The 17,835-nt window shown below is 40.5% G+C and overlaps 1 protein-coding gene across 3 annotated transcripts in view; it reads right to left on the bottom strand.

Moving 5' to 3' along the window:
• Window positions 1-3,167: 3,167 nt before the first annotated feature.
• KCTD15 (potassium channel tetramerization domain containing 15) overlaps window positions 3,168-17,835 on the bottom strand; it is a 179,667-nt gene continuing 164,999 nt past the window's right edge. For all 3 annotated transcript variants that reach the window (XM_085637388.1, XM_085637386.1, XM_085637389.1), the window contains exon 5: window positions 3,168-7,808. In XM_085637388.1, the coding sequence (XP_085493514.1) occupies window positions 7,650-7,808 (159 nt within the window). In that variant the 3' untranslated portion in view covers window positions 3,168-7,649. The remainder of the gene's footprint in view (window positions 7,809-17,835) is intronic.

The following is a 17,835-nucleotide window of genomic DNA, read 5'->3' as shown; positions in this document are numbered from 1 at the left end:
CCCTTTAACCGCCCCTGAACAAACACATCCAAATCATACCACGAACAACCAGGACTGCTTCCAACTGAAAAATGACGCTAATTGGTCGAACTTCGAACCCATGTCGGAAATCAAAGTCTTCAATATATTTGCAAGCTTAAAGTCTACTTCCCACACTATGGACCCCCTCCTATCCACAATAGTAAAAAAACTCAACCACGCCATTGCCCTTTTCTGGACAAAAATCATCAACTCCTCTCTCAAATCAGGTTGTGTCCCAGACTCCCTTCAGCTAGGACAAATCACACCTATACTCAAGAGACCAGGGGCCGACCCCAACAACCTCAGACCTATCTCCAACCTTCCGTTCCTAGCTAAAACATTGGAGAAGTGTGTTCTCCAACAACTCAACAAACATATTGATGACTTCAACCTCCTTGACACCTTTCAATCGCGTTTCAGAAAAGGTTGTAGCACTGAAACAGCGATGATCAATATTTCAGATGATATCCACAGAGCCTTAAATGAAGGTGAGCCCTGTCTCCTCATCCTTATTGACTTATCAGCGGCATTCGACACAATAAACCATCCAGCTCTACTTGAGACTCTGAAGAGGCACTCTGGCATTAATGGCACAGTACTAGAAAGGTTCACTTCCTTCCTTCAGCACCATTCGCAACAGATTAAAATCAACTCCTGCCTCCCTATACCAACTCGAGTCAAACTTGGAGTCCCACAAGGATCGATCCTCTCACCATCCCTCTTCAATCTCTTCATGGAACCCCTTGCAATTATTCTGAAACAAGCAGGGGTTCAATATCACCTTTATGCAGACGACACACAAATTTACTACAAAATCAAATCACCCCGCGACGTCCGACACCTCAATGGCATGCTAACCAAGATCCAAAACTGGTTTAACGCAAACCACTTAAAACTGAACCCAGACAAAACGGAACTAATACTGTTCTCTCCGAAAAGTAACCACCAACCAATTCAAGACTGGCTCAAGGAGCTTGATGCTCTAAACTGCTCCCTCGTCCTATCTGACTCGGTAAAGTCACTAGGCATTACCCTGGACAATAACTTGTCAATGAAGGACCACATCAAGAACTCTGCAAAAAGTGATCTCTACTCTCTTAAACACCTCAAGAAAATTAAACCTTTCCTTCCTCAAGATGATCTCAAGACAATTGTACAATTCCTAGTCTTTTCCAAACTGGACTATGGAAACGCCATCCTAACAGGGTCCCCAAAAGCTCACCTAGCCCCACTAAGGACAGTCCTTAACATGACAGCCCGACTCATAACTGGTGTAAAAAGATTTTAACACATCTCACCAGCCCTCAGCACACTCAACTGGCTTCCCATGGAAGGTAGATGTACTTACAAACTGGCCTGCATCACACACAAGGCCCTTCACACCCAATCCCCAAACTACCTAAACAGCAAACTAGTAAAAGCAGGAAAATCCAGAACTATGAGAAGCACCAACTCACTTCTTCTCATCCCCCCGAAACTGAAAAAGAAAACGAACCAGTGCTGGTCCTTCTCTGGCAACGTATCCAGGATGTGGAACGCACTCCCGATTGACCTCACATGCAACCCCTCCTTCTCTTGCTTCAAAAAGGACCTAAAACTCCTTCCCCTCAACCAATACTTTCCTGACCAAGTCAACCATCCTAGACTTCAATAACATAATGGACTCTCCCCTCACGTTGACCTTCAAGGATGGTGGTTATCTGACTGTGTCAACCCCCTGCGTCTCTCTCCCCTCACTAGATACATAAGTATTATGTATTTGCTTATATCTTTATACATCCTCATGTCCTGCGATGTTATGCAATCTTTCTTTTCCTTTGTGTATGTAAGGCGCTCTGATACCTACGGGTCTAGCTAGCGCTATATAAAACTTTATAAATAAAAAGAAAATAAACAGTGATTGTAGAGACTTCACTCACCCCTATGGCTGTCCTCAGGCCTTCCACTGAATGTCCCAAAGACTCCTGAAAAATGTAACAAAGTGGCAGGGGGGTCCTTACTCTTCCAGTGTGAGCAGAGTGTTGGGATGTGCAAGTGCACAAATTTTGAGTTGCCCCAGGGACAACTATACTAACACGACACATGAGAGCTGTGCTGTCCAATGCACACACATTGAGTGTGCATCTACTGAGTTGTCCCAGGGATTGCCATTGTCTCTAGTGCACAGTGGTAATATTGTAGTACCCGAGTACTTGGTACGCAACAAATACTTTTTTTATCTGTCATTCACAAGAAGGGGAGCACTAGCAATAAATAGTAGAATCACGTTGTTTATCAGAAATTTCTGATATAAACATGTCAGATGATGTGTGAAAATCTCATGCTGGAAAACGTATTTTATAGACAGAGTTGATGAGGATAATGTACTCCTATGTTCGCACCTGAAAATGCAGTGGGTGCTATAATCTTAAGGGTTAAGAAAAGAGATTGGGGAAACTAACCTCAGTTATGTACTGCTTGAAATATTCAAAATACTGCTTTCACCTGCAACCAGCTTAGGTCAGATTGCGAGAAGCTTATATCAAACATTTTTTCTACACCAAAACTCCTTCACTCAAATGATGGTTTCAATAAGGGTAGCTGTAACCTTTTAATGTTATTTTGCACATCCCATTTATTTCTTGGTCTGCTGAATGATCCGACTAAAATATTGACTTTGAGGAACTAGCTCTTGTCGACGCATCTAACAAGGACCTTTCTATTCCAAGTTAACTTTTTAACTGTAAGAACTTAGGTCACTTGGAATAGCATCTTGTGGACCTACCACTTTGATTGGGAAAAGTCTATCATATAGAATTATTAGAACTGGTGGCTTAATGTAAAATTATGGACCCCTGCAGAATGTGAAGGGGGGCCCTTGAGTCTCCCATATCACAGATATTCATTGGCCTTGAAGCAAATGGTGTCCTCCATGGAGTACTGTGGGGACCCTGAAGTGACATGCGTTACGCCTCAGGTTAGACCAGTCAGCGTTTGCCTCTTTTTTTTTTTCTCTACTACGGATCATATAACCCTATGTAGCTTCAATTTGTTTCTTTTCAGACGCATCTGAAGCAATGTTACGAGGTTTTCAGTTGAACAACCAGACCTTCCCTCCCTGAAAAACAACAGTTTGTTCATCCTACAAAGTTTATAGTCGTCAAATAATTTATAGAAATGTTTTATGTCACAGAGTATAAGAAATATACACAGATACATGACAAATACACTAAGATCTTTACAATATTAAATGTATAATATACAATTCTACAGATATCTTACATACAAAGGTTTATGCAGAATCCCTATTTTACATCTGTGAGTACCTTACATGTGTATTACCACATAAATATAAAATCATGAATGGAAAAATATTTCTAATTGTGGACAAAAGTGTCAATTTCATTTGCATTAGACCAAATGTTGTTCTTATTAAAAGAGTTACACTTCCATTTGATTTACCACTATGTTGTCGCAAATTTTGTTAACATTCCTTTGAATAATATATTACATTCTACAAGGTGATGTAGTGGGTCATTTCATTTTGGACAAATTGTTTGTAGACTTTTGAAACGGTATTTTCTTGAAAACACTTCGTAAAGGATCAGTTTTCATAAGGCACCCAATTCCCCATGCTTGTAAAGGGAAATAATGGGTCTTGGGAGTAATTGGTAAGAACAAGCATGTGTCACTGATGTGATTGTAACCAGTTCTTGTAATGTCTGCTGATTTGATTTAAGTTATCTGTACTTTGTGATATAGGAAGCAATGAAGAACCCATCTACGTGTGTTGTAGTGTTTATTGATTCAGACTTCTTGTAGTATGCTATAGGACATGACATACTGTAAGTATATAACTGTGTGTCTAGGGAGTTCAGTGTTGTTGAACTTGTGGGTTATTCTCAAAGTAAGGGGATTTGTTTTAAAAAAACATTGCCTCTAAGACTTTTCAGAATTAGAGGTGTTGTAATTAGTGTCTGAGATACTTTTGTTGGTAAGAGGTACTCTTGGTCCTCCATGGGTGGATCATGGTAGGTATTCAGTATAACTAATGATTGTGCAAAGAATCATTGTATGTAAATGTATTTCCAGTATATTCATTAGGTTACTGTTCAATTCAAGATTCAGGATTGGCAACAAGTAGTCTAGTTGTACAGCAAGGAAGCTCTCCATTTAGCCCACATAATTTCCATGTTTAGGTCTTTGGACTCTGGAAGTTTCCATCTCTCACATCACTACCTTTGAACAGAATGCTGACCAATCACGTGATATGATAATTACATTTATTTAAAATAATTTAACATGAGTTTGCTAAAAAATGTAGGTGGATTAAGAACACTTTCTTAGCTCCCATATTCCCTGGTTGCTATGTGGATCAGGGCTCCTAGTAGAGAGAACAACTCTTTAAATGTTATGTGTAAATGTATGTGAGCTGCCTGAAGACCTAAGCTTTTCAGGGACCAGACCACAGGATAGGCCAGGTCCCATTTACAGAGTGCTCCAAGTGTCCTTTTCACTCACACCATTTCCTTTATTTATCTCGGAGCTTTATTGGCAGAGATATAAACAACAACAAAAATACATTGTTCCGAAAACGCTTTTTGAGTTACATCTCTAAATTCAACAAACAAAAAATATTGTGCTTGTATTCGTTTCAGGAGCATTCAAATCTAGTAGAGGGTAACACATTGTAGTGATGTGAACTGTCCTGTAATGTAAAACTTAGGTCAATATGTCAGAGTTTGCTGTTCTTTATTACTACAGAAACAAAGAAGCATGTTGGGGTCGTTCATGTGGGGGCATGGTAGTGAGGAATGGTGAATATAGTTTTATCAATGTGGCTGCTTGCATTTATGGTACTAAGAAGTAAATATGCTATCACTCCAGCATATGCAGGTAAGCCTTACATATTACACTTATTGAGAAATATTTTACAACTTAGGTAAAGTGGCTCTGGCAGTACGAAACAAGGGTTAACTTTGCGGCAAGTCACCTCTCTACTCCTTCCATTTTTCTTTGATGCACTATGTACTAAAGGTATGTTTTATCATTTGTCTTTTTCTAAATAAATTGGGCTTAATACAGACTTGCCAACTCTGGAAAGTTTATCACTGTGTGAGTGAAGAGGCAGTGTCTCAGACAGGGTGGGGCTTTTGGACCATCACAGACATGAAGGGACATTGAAGGAAGAGGGACCTGGTGAGAGAGCAAGGCTTTAGGCTCAGCATTGTCTAAGAAGACACTCCTACCCTCCACAAACAACAAACAAAAGGCTTTTGAAGTCATCTACTCTGCCCCAGGGAAGTTGTAAAAATGCTAATGGGTTAATCTATCCCTACAGAGCCTTCAAACACAAGCTGAAAATCTACTTGTGTGGGGGTTTCCTGCTCACAAGGCACTCACCGCGTGGTATCTGCTCTTCACCAGATTACCGTGTGAAGATATTGCAGGTAGACATTGTGTCATTTGCCAGGTCTTTTATTGAATATTGTGGACTAATTCCCTGTTCTTTCTTCATAATTCTGATAGAGGCAATGCAGGTGTGTTCCAAAAGTAAAGCGTCTAACATATATCTGAAAATGTGCAATGAGTTGGAAGTTCATGAGTTTTAAGGGCAGGCCACTGTGAATTGTGTACACATGGGTCTGGCCTGTTTGATAATGTTTACTCTCTAACACATTTCTGAATATCACTTCCATGGATACTAAAAGACAAATAAAATTAAGCAGTCAGTGAGATGAATTGAGAGACATAGTCAAATATTGTTTTCCCCTTAAAATTGGAGAACAAATTGCAGATGTAGTTAGACTGTTATATTTATTTCCTTGCAGTGGGGAAGTAGAATGGAGCATTAGATACGTGCAGAATAAGGTCACATCAAAGACGATGGAAGGGCATAATGCTCTCTTGGGCTGTATCATATGAACATCCTTCCAGAGGTTTATCAGTATGCTATTAGATCGCCAATTAGATTCAAACTTGGAAAAATATGCTAGGGAACAGTATTGAATTAAGAGGGAATGTTTGGCAAGCCACTAGACAGGAGCGGGAACTGGAGGTTAGCGCTCCATTGCTTTAAAAGTGGTTCCAATGTGACATGCTTGTCGGGGGACAAGAGTAATTTGTAGTTCATAGGAAGAGGATATCACCAGCAGAAATATGATGATCTGCTAACATTGAGCACATCACAGGTTAGACCTAATTTTGAGAATTCTGTCTAGTTATGCAGGCCACATTGTCAATCATAGACTTCAAATATACTGAAGTGGGCTTCCACCTTGGTCATACTGCAATTCTCAACAGATGCTTAAGACTTTATACAAGTACACCCTTACAAAACTGGGGAAACAAGATAGAGGAAATCCAGGTCCTTGAGTGAATCAACACAGTGTGAGAGGCAAGTTTTTTTCGAGTGTTGTGCCCACAAGATCAAGTAGAAGTGGAAGTGCTAGTCTAACTTTATAATGTGCTGTTAAAAGAAGAACAGTGAATGCACATCACATGACCAGCCAGCAGAGATGTTGGAGGAAGAAACAGAGAATGAATTTCTGAGAGATAGGAACAAACACAAGGGGAAATGAGTGCCTGGAAATCTAACAGGGTCCGCAGTGTCACGAGGAATTAAGTAAACTGACAGGTTTGATTGGATCAGAGGACCGTCTCTGTCAATATGTGTGCTGAAACAGAATGTTGGCGACTAAATATTTTGAATTTTACATTAAGTAAAGAAAAATTAATTTATTTGAAATGTTGCCACCACCACGCACAGAAAGAAGTTGTCTAATTGATGAGAACACTAACAAGTCAATTCACAACACAAATTTGGATTGGCACACTATTTCTTGACATACCTTATCATTGGCACCAACTTAAAGTAAGATTCAAGAGGAAACCAAAATGTTATCTGTGGGTAAATCTGTGGTGTCAATGTTGTTCTTCCTCTCCAGTGGGTGATGGCAGATCTTTACTAACTTTTGTTTACCAAGATCCCTGTGATCCTAAATTGATTGTTCTTATTCTCTTCTGGTTACTGGGTACCTGATAAATAAGCATTGGTCCTTTTTATTGTACAGTATGTACACATTTATTTCAATTCTAAGTATAGAAAAATAATCAATTTTCTAGCACGAGTGAGGATACAGTCATGTAGGTGAGTATTATATAACTCAGATGTGTAAGAAAACATCTGATATGAGGAGTGTGTGGAAAACAGGCTTCAGACGCTGTTGTGAGTAGATTCACCTTCATTACATTAGCTCCTTTTGCAAGGGTTTAATATTAGCATTCAGTGAGGCTGTCAACAAAATTATCACGTTTGTTTCTTCAGCTGACAAACTTGTTCCACTTCGATTGGTTTCCGTGTCGAAGTCCATTCAGGAGCCACTAGTTTACATAACTTAGCTTTGACGCAACAGCTGCTCTGTCCAAGTGTATTTCCGCACAGTCCTGCATGGTGAGCAAGCTTCGCAACAACATTAAAATGAACAATGTTTCCAAATGTGCTTCATGGCAATGCGACAGGTAGTTTTAGGATACCGCAAACTGGTAAGGTAGTCACAAGTTGCTTGCTAATACTGTTTTGCAAATCCTTTGTTTCACGTAAAGGACTAATGAACACTTCCATTGCTGCAAAGGTGTCCAAGGGTAACTCAGTCAAGAGGTTCTTGCTTTATCCTGAGTGATGATGGAATCTGTAGTACTCGCCTGTCCTCCCTGCACAGGACGTACTCGCTGAACTGGGAGGAGTCCACACCGCCGCCGCAAGATGCCACCACGTTAAATCCCTTTTGGAACAACCGTTCAAGAACCTGTGGATTCAGAAATGTTAGAAGAAAGTTATGCAACTTCCAAACTTAACAACAAACAAAGCATTCCACATAAGCCTGTAATGCATTAACAACCTCTTGGATAAAATCCTGCAAATGCAACTTTGCAACAGAATATACCAATGTAACCACGTCTTTGATAGATCCTTGAGATACATTCACTCAGCTTCAGATACGTAAAAACCCCTGAACGCAGAAAAATTGAATCTGTGGTACATACTATTCACATTATTTTGCTATTTTAAACAATGAACAGGCAATATTGTCGTTTTTCTTTCAATGTTCGTGTAAATCTTAATACACACACATTACTGATGCAACCTGAACAGCTTCCTGCAGATTCAAGGGATGTCTGGGTCCAACTGTTTAGGACTATGCATTTTTGCCCTGGATAAACATGATGAATTTTGAAGTCCCAATGCATATTCACACACTCAGAGACCCCAGTCTCACCTACTGAGCCCATTTATTTCCACCTATTTTTCTGTGCTATAAAGAATGTGTTCTTGCCAGCTCTCAAGGTGTTGACCATGCTAGTTTTGCCAGCTCCTCACACTTGTGACCTGCATTGTGTAAAGGTTTTGTTGGAGTGCCTGGGCCCCACACATTCAATTTTTAGTAGTTCACTCAGTGAGCCTCTTTCATGAACCGCCTTTGCAGTAGAGAGTTACATTCAGATCACAGTTGCCTCAGGGGTGCTGGGACCTGATTGCATGGAATCAATCAAAAGTAGGCACAACAGTTTTGATAATAGTAAGGTGACTGATAAGTAGACTTGGTATGGCCAGACAATTGTGCTAAATAGGTTCCGAGATGTTTGGTTGGACAAATGTATTGGCTGATGGAAAGCTCAAGCTATTTTTCTGTTTGCAGTGTTACGTCCTCAAGATGCCCATGCTGCCTAACGCTGGCTCCCAAGTCGAGGTGCCCAATGTGCCTAAAATTACAAGACCTCTACTTACCAGTTTAGACTCATAATACCGGAATAAGTCTCAGGATGCCTAACATCAGCAGACATATTTTATCTGGTGTCATGCTACCCGAAGTGATCTCAAAGTGTACTTGAGACCAAGACAAAATGTTTCTCTCCATTCCTAGAGAACACGTCAAAGTTGGACTCTGAACCTTTGCGTACCCAGAGTAGGCTACTTATGAGCTTTTTAAAATGGCTTACCATGGTTGATTACCAAATAAAGTCATCATTGATTAACTGAATCACCTATACCTATGAAGTCAGTTGTCAAGTATCAGAAAAAAAGGGATGTAAACATTTACCAAGCAACCTATTGCCAACTACCCATATTACCGTACCCATTTGGGTAGCCCTAGGTTCAGATCATCCATGGACATACTAGCCAAACTAATCTTCAGCATGGAGACTTCTCTTGGCTCACCTTAGCGTGTTTTGTTGCAGGCTTCCTGGATAAATTGGTGCCGCGCAGATTAACTGGGGAAGAAGAGGGGGGTCAATATTTCCTAAGCCACTCTTTCTTTGAGGGTCACACGTTTGTGCTGCAACCTAGTTATTTATATATTTCAAAGCAAAGCTGGTCTCTTTAATAATGATGACATAGCTAACATGGCTAATACCAATAGATTGCACCAGATATTGTATCTGCTATGTTTTCTGAGCTCTACTGGGCACATTTTTAAGCTCTGAAACAGGTCCTCCTCCTGTGGAGTGCTCTGCTTCAGTTTGATGCCCTGGGTGCCACGAAAATATCCAAAGTGCCTGTGGGGGGGCACTGAAACATCCTCCACTGAATTCTCCTATACATATCTTTAAAAAATGGTTTCCCCTTATGAATATCTTTGAGATGTGGGCTTCTAGTGAGATTGCCAGAATGATCCAGACCAACTATGATTCTCAGTAAGTATTACCTACAAAACAGGGTCACCTTAGATTATTTTGGCCCAAGCCTGTTCCTGTGCATCCTTAATTGTAGCCATTCACCTTCCACCCACATCTGTATAAACAAGCGCTCCCCATTCATTGTACTGGATCCACATTCAGTTATGTGGCCTGGATTCTATGAGCCAGGTCTCAATAATTAAAACACGTCCAAACTTGATGTCAGACCATTGTTGAGAACCTGAATTATTGGACCCCATTCCAGGCTCAGCCATTGGTGTCACCAGCTTCAGGCCTTCAGCAAATAACCCCTACAGCTATTATTCCTTTGACTCCAGTGCAGCCAGCCATCATGGTGCCTGCTTGGTTAGTATCCAGTATTCTCCTTCACCCCATCAAAGTTTGGTCTGTATGAACCCATGGGGACCTCAACACCTGACTGAACTTTATGGATGTAGTTGATGACTGCATTTTTCCTGATCACGTGGACAGCTACCTAAAATGTAGTCTGCTTCTGTGCGAGAACTTTTGGTCCATCATTTTTTTATGTATTTTTAATTTTTCACTTTTAAACTCTTGGCTGCTTATTTACTTAACTAGGACTCAACACAAGGAAAGTTGCTGCATTTGTCAATTCCGAGAGAGCAGAAATGTGTCATTTCAACTAGTATACGGCACAGTCCTGCTCTTGTAATCACTGTCTAGTGTTAATGCAGGCACTCTTGCGCAAAATAGTAAGGCTGTCTGCATTGTGGTCAGAATTGAAATTGCGCATGAAGGGTTACCTTCCTGCACAAAAACTATTCTTAGAGGTGTATTCCTCTTTGTATGTGTGGTGCAGAATGAAGCACACTTGCATAGAGGAAGAAACAAGGAGAAATAAAGATATTTTTCCTCGTTACACCAGCCTCGGGTAGGCACACCATTTTGGTGCAAACCCATGTTTATTGACTTTAGTAAGTATGGGCTTGCTTCAAAATACATGGTTAGATGCCCCACCCATGTAACGCCTACCCCTTGCAAGGTAACACATGGCAGTGCAAACCAGGCTTTGCGTGACTTCGCAAATACTAACATAGATTTTGTGCCAGGGCTATGTCAAAAAAGTGACGCAACCCTGATGCAAAAATCTTAGTAAATCTGAGCCTGCATTTCTTTTTGATATATCCGCAAAAAAAAAAAAAATGCACACTTACAAAGGTCAGAACTGCTTTGCTTATTTATGCTTGTTACTTTATTTTCTCGTACAGCACGAACGGGGTTCTAATAATCATATTCTCAAACTACCTGCCAGAACACATAAGTTTCAAACTAAAAGGTTTTACAGCGACACTGGCGGATTTAAGTGCTTCATCCAGAATGCCCTCAACCTAAAATGGGAGGCTGTGTAGGGTTACTCTTTCTGCCCTGGAGGCTTGTGCTCAGTCCAGGAACTTGCACTCACTTTAATGGCGCGTTACATCAACTTCTGCAAGATGCTGAAACACCTGGACCATACATACGTACATACTGTGCTTACCTGCCTTGGGATATCCTTGCCTGCCGCCATTTTACAGCAGGTCACGATTTTTGGCTTAATTAGATGGGATACTATATAGCTCTCAGTTTCACAACCTTACACAGTAGCGTACAATGTACATAAAAATATTGCTGATGCTCTGTCTTCAAGTGATATGGTAGTCCAATTAGTTCTAAAGACTACTGCTTTATTTGTTTCGAAGGCAGGCCAAATGAGAAAAAAATAGCTTTCAAAAGAATGTTCCAGAATTTGGCAATGCACGTTTTGAACTCGTATGAGAGGAAAGTCTAATTAGACATGAAAGCACGGCTGATGGAGGGCTGGAACACCCCTCGTTTTGCTGTTGAATTACGGCAGCGAGGCGCGCGCTCTGCAAACACAGCGCATACCCAGCCAACTGGGATTTGGAATTACATACACAGGCACATTTGTTTTTTTAAACTTCAGTCTGCTTAACTCTCAACTTCTGGCAGGCATGGAGGCTTTGAGCTCTGCAGCCTGGATCTCAGTGCTGGGCAAACGTTGGGCGCTACTTCTTTCCAGCACAGCTTTGGGGAGAGTCGTGAAGGAAGGGCTCGGATTTATCTGGCCGTGGTACAAAAATGGCGCGCGGAATCAAACTCGGCTGCCAAATCCCGCTGATTGCTGGCAGTAGTTGCAGCTCGCAGCGAGTGAACGCTTGCAGTGGAAAGAGCACATTCCCAGTGATAAACTACCAAATACACAGCCCTTCACCTCGGGATTTTTCACCCCAGAACTAGGTTCTAGCAGTAGCCGGAGGCGTACACAAGCATCCAATATGGAACCGCCACACTTCTCAAGAAAGTACTTGAAAAAACAGATCGAAGGGAAAAACAAAACAAACTGGTGTAAGAAAATGTAAGTGGATTCTCCGGAAGTTCAAACATCTGGGGTCTCTTGCCACAAATAATGCCCCCCCCCCCCTCCCCCGGGAACCTTTTCGCCTTTCTCCATCCACCTTATATTACCTTCACAGCCATGCTCCTGGCAACATGCTCAGCACCACCGTATTTCTTCCAGTGCCTTTCAAACAAACTTTAATATTTTTTTAATCAGCTTATCTGCAGAAGCACAAGTGTAGTTACAGTGTCGAGATTCCAGTACGCAGGTTGGAATCCTCCCGAGGCACCCACGATTAAGCTTTACTAGGTGACAGAATGCAGATTTAATTTCCTGCCGATCAAATTGGCCGATTTGAGGGTGCCCTTTATAATTCTGGGCCAAATCTATAAATCATGTTTTCATTCTGTAGGGACAGGGACACTATGGTCTATAAGAAAGCCACTGAAGATTCCCGCAGGCAAGAAAGTGAGCAAGTAATAGACTTTTTCTAGTTATCTCAGCAGGTCAATGGTAAATCTACCAGGATAGAAATAGTATAACAGAGAAATCAAAGAATTTTATGTATTTATGTGAGTAAAAAAAAAAAATCAATCCATGAAAAACCCCACTGACGTGTGGGAGGGGGGAGAGATGAAATCTGTTATGGGGACTGTGGGATACGGTCTCCCTATCAAACTTACAAATGGTGTCCCACCACCCTGTGCTTGATTAAAAAATACCGTGGGACCCCCCGGTTTCCCTCACTAGGGTTAATCAACCAGAATTTTACTTACATTTTTAACCATACCAGTGGTACCCAAAATAAAGGGAAACCGGGGTGACCATGAGATATGTTTAATATTTACTCTCCTTGCTAGGATTAGAACATTATCCAAAGAGTTCCCTGGAAGATAATTGAGCCTACCCTGGTTTTTAGGGACCAGGGTGTGAGTCCTTGATGAAGTATGACACCAATAGGGTGAGTGGGGGTCCACAATAAAAATACCTAGCATTCCTATAGGAGCAATAGGGACGCGTCATCATTTTATAATTTAGTACAGGGCAGTAGGATACCTTTTGTAAGCTTAGTAAAAATAATTTTTAAAAAACACCTGATTGACAGGAGATCTGGTTTCTAGATCTTTGTCGAAGCCAGCAGAGAAGGGCACCTAGGGAAACCATTGTCTAATTGGTCATAGTTCCCACATGCTGAAGTCTACAAAAATTAAAACATTCATTCTGCTGAGCCATGTTAGCCAGTACTGTGGCCACTCTGGAAGTGGGTATATCACGAATGGTGTTATATTTGGTCACCATCAAACCTTACCCTCATGTATTTGAAGAATGCACTGGGATAAGATTTCAGTAGGTTCTTATTGGCTATTTTGAAGCATCCTGTATTGTTTCCAGTGGCTCACCCAGATGACCAAAATAATATTGTAGTTTGCAGTGAATTATGTGGTATTAAGCAGAGACATTCAAAAAGAGTTGGGAAGAATCCTGCTAGCTCGGGTGAGCATGTTTCACCGGTGTCAAACACTCAGAAGACATTAATACTCTATGAGCTGGCAAGGCAGCTGCAGGTGTGACCATATAGCTGAAAAGTTCTTACCGGATCTTTACCCAGTGTTTGTTTTAGGACACTCACAATGCAAGTCAATGTATGCCTATTCTCAAGCAGGATACCCCACGTCTTCTGAAGGATTCAGCAATATGATGTATGATTACTATAAACTCCAGGGCATCTAAAACTATAGGAACAGAGGAGATCTAAACATTACCAAGAATGTGTGCTGTTCAGTTGTCATGGTCAAGAACTTTAAGTATATATACACTCATCCAGGTAGAGTTTGTAAAATAGCCATCTCGGATACTTCATGTGCATTACATCTTTTTGTGCCTACTGCTACTTAAAAGTTTGATGTTTTCTGAGTTGATTTAGCCTAGCAGTCGTCTGAATAATTCAGCTGGAAACTTTTTAATGTACCCAGATACTTTAGGGGGTATGCTGTTGGCTATATAACTACAGCTTTTCTAATTAATCTTACTACTATTACTAAATGTAGGTGGCAATATTTAGACCCAAACATTTCTGACTTAGTTTCCATGCCAAGATCAATAAGATACCACTCCTGAAATAACAACCAATGGTCTCCAATAGAAGGGGGGGGGGGTGCAAACACGTTTAGCTGTTTAGACATTATTATAGTATCATGTATCTTATATTTACTCAACTTTTTTGCACAATCTCCCAAATCCCTGTGAGGAACAAGACTACTATAGCAACTGTGATGGCCGACATACTAATTGAGTTTGCCGATGGCACCATACTGCTGCTGACCTCTTGGTCCTATCATGGATTTTAGTTTAACAATGAACATGTTCTGGGACATATAGTCTTGGCTCATTCAATTCAACTGACAGGACTTAAGGACTATATTACAATAGTGTCCGTGGTGACTACTAATAATCACAGAGTCCGCTTTAAGTGCATCTGATATTAATATTCATGCGTACAAACAAGCACAAGAATAAGCAAGAAAACACATATCAGCAATGGACAGCGAGCAAAAGTTTTTTTTTTTTTCTTTGCAAACAGTTCATTCAAACTGTAAAAAAATATGTATATATATTTGCCTGTTTTCTTATAAGAAAAGACTTACATTTGTAATCTATCTTCTCAATAGAATAAAGACCTGTTCATATTTTAAAAACTGAACTGCATCTACAAGCGACGTGAAAAATTTGCGCATACAACAGTAAGTAGTAATTTCTTGTGCAACAACTGATATCCCATATTGGCAAAATGCAGACATGACCAGTTTTAATGTGTATTTATAAACTTAAATGTTCCCTTCGTTTGAGCAGCAAAGCGTATGTTTTTTCTCTTTTAATAACTCCAATGACCAACTGCATTCAGTGCCTGGAGTACCACCACCACATATTATAACCATTGTATGTTTAAAATCAGAAGGGAGAGGTTATCACTTCATATAACCAAGATGTGTGTGTCAGTTTCTTTGTGTGGGTGAAGCAAGTGGGTTGTGTAACCTGATGTTATGTTCGTATTTTTAATGCAAATAGGGGGCTTCGGAAGCCACTATAATGCACATAGGAAGAATAACAGCCGGACTGCTAAAGAACTTCTTCTACCTTGATTCACTCTCTTTATTGTAGGACCCTAACCTTACCTGTTACTGATTTTGATGACTGGATTTTAGATAAGGGATTTTTGGAAACATCTTTATGATTGTATTTCTAGTTTCCACAGTAAGTCCTGTGCTATAATAATAAATAATTCCCTTGCTGTTAGGGTTTTTTTTAGCCAATCAGTGTAGTTGTCCTTACCCAAATTCGATATTGGATACCATGACTACTCTTCACAAGATAAACAAACCCAAGGGACGACAACAAATTATTCACGGAGATTCTGCACCTTTTAAAACTTGAAGGTAGAGTGGTGCAGCAAAAAAAAAACTACAATCTGATCTGATTGCATGTGGTATACACTCAAGAGGTCCGAAACTAGCTGGCACTAGGACAAAGCAGGGGTACTTCCATGCCTGCCTTTCAAAGGCTGACAATTCCGCCAAAGTGCCATACATTGTCGACAGAGGAACGAGGACCCGCTGATATAAGGGAACATAAACCTTCACAAATGTAGGGTGGGGCCGTTCCACAATTCATGCTATTGCTCTGTAAACCACAAATGCTATGCAAGATGTTTGGAAATCACTGACATTAAACAGTGATCGTACCATACGAATTGAATGTTGTCTTTCCGCAGTAGCGCCAGACGGTATATGGATACACGCAAACGTCTTTGTGAGAGCGCATCGTAACTCTCGATATTAGTGACATCCAGGACGCGGTTTATATATTGTGGCTATATCCCTTAGCCTCTCCGCTATTAGATTGATTTTTTGCGCTAAAAAATTACCCATTGGGTGGAAAGCTTGAGACAAATATCGATTGCACAACTGTTTCCTTCCGATTTGACCCTCACAGGGCACCCGGCTGGGTACTTTGTGAGTTATTTTGCTTCACTCCTAGCACGGTGACACTTTTTTACGTGTTGGCTAACACTATTGCCGTTCAGGTGTCCCCATATTAAATTGTCCTGAAGAGACCCTCTATTTCAAATAGGGTCGAAACGCTGTTGACGAGATTTAAGAGGCGAATCGTTATTCAAAACTTATGATGAATAAGTGTTGGTGAACTACATTCTACTATTCTTTTTGATCGCCTATATAATGAATAATTGAAACCTTTTATTTCGCACTTTGTTGTTAACTGTTTTGTTTAGGTTTATTCACTTTTTTCACTGGGACACTTTTCAGAATTGTCTAAAGAAACTGTCATTTTTGTTTGGAATATATATTGTGAAATTGTTTTCAGTAAAAGCTGGTTCATTGTAAATATAAAGAACAATGTTTTTTACCAAGTCTCTAATGTGTATGGTCAACTTTTCCTTCTGACGTCACGTTTAACCCCCTTTTTTTGTTATTGCCATTGGGCTTTATATATTATATATTTTGTTATTAATCCACACGAGCCATTGTTTCAGTTTAATAATTAATACCCAGGCTCTTTGTGAGTAAGGGTCCCCTTGTTTTTTGCTTAAAGTATACACTCAAGAGGTCCGAAAGTAGCTGGCACTAGGACAAAACAGGGGTACTTCCATGCCTGCCTTTCAAAGGCCGACAATTCCGCCAAAGTGCCATACATTGTCGACAGAGGAACGAGGACCCGCTGATATAAGGGAACATAAACCTTCACAAATGTAGGGTGGGGCCGTTCCACAATTCATGCTATTGCTGTGTAAACCACAAATGCTATGCAAGATGTTTGGAAATCACTGACATTAAACAGTAGACATTCTTTGCCCCAAATTTGCAAAATACATGAGCAATGTCCTGGCAAGTGACATACTTTCTGTAGCACCTTTTTTTAAAATTTGAAAAGTGGACACATACATGCACACTCTTTACTTGTGTTTATTCTTACCATTTATTACCACAGTTGTGCAGTTTAGTAGCAATGTGAATGGGAGTTAAGAGTGCTTATTTTATTCACCCCAGAAGAGTAAAAGGTTGAGTTTGCAGCAACAAGGTTTGAGCCTGTCGTCCACTTCTTGCCCTCAGCTAACAACAATCTGAGAAGTAACCACTGAGGTATCTTACAAGCATGTTCTGCTGGGCCAGTATATCTACTGGTAGGCTGGATTCAGGGTTTTAATCAGTTGCTGAGGGGGCTAAGGCACCTCATAAACTGTGAGCATCCATGGTCTCTTATGTTAATGGGTCCAACATATTGTTCAGTTTGTTGACCTGTTTATAATCTACATCTCACAATTGTGAATAATCACAAAACATCTTGGGAGGGTTGATCTGTCTGCTGCAAAGCACTGTGTGAAAGTTGTTGATCAAAATCACAAATTTCAGAGTAAAATGGCGCGGTCACCTAAATCAATGCTAATATTACTCTGAAAGCAACACTGGTGGATCAATATATCTGTGTATGTAGGAGATCATATTTGAATCAAGATAAGGGGAGGTAGAAGGGGATGTGGTCCATTCACCTTCCGGCAAGTAGTTGATAATCAAAAATAGAATGGATCACTTGTACCTGTTTTCCAGGGTTGTGCGGTTTTTCATTTATTCCTTAAAAAACCCTCATTCACGTTTAAGCGGTTCATAGGGCGGTATATCTTGATTCTCCGCCTAATTTTCTAAAAACGTGACAGCATCATCATTGGGTTTTCTTTTATGCTTCTCCCACCCGGAGGGAACCAC

This window comes from Triturus cristatus, chromosome 12 (genome assembly GCF_964204655.1).
Source record: "Triturus cristatus chromosome 12, aTriCri1.1, whole genome shotgun sequence".
Lineage (NCBI taxonomy): Eukaryota > Metazoa > Chordata > Amphibia > Caudata > Salamandridae > Triturus > Triturus cristatus.
Note: the sequence above shows the minus strand (reverse complement) of the source record. Positions and strands in the feature narration are given on the sequence as shown.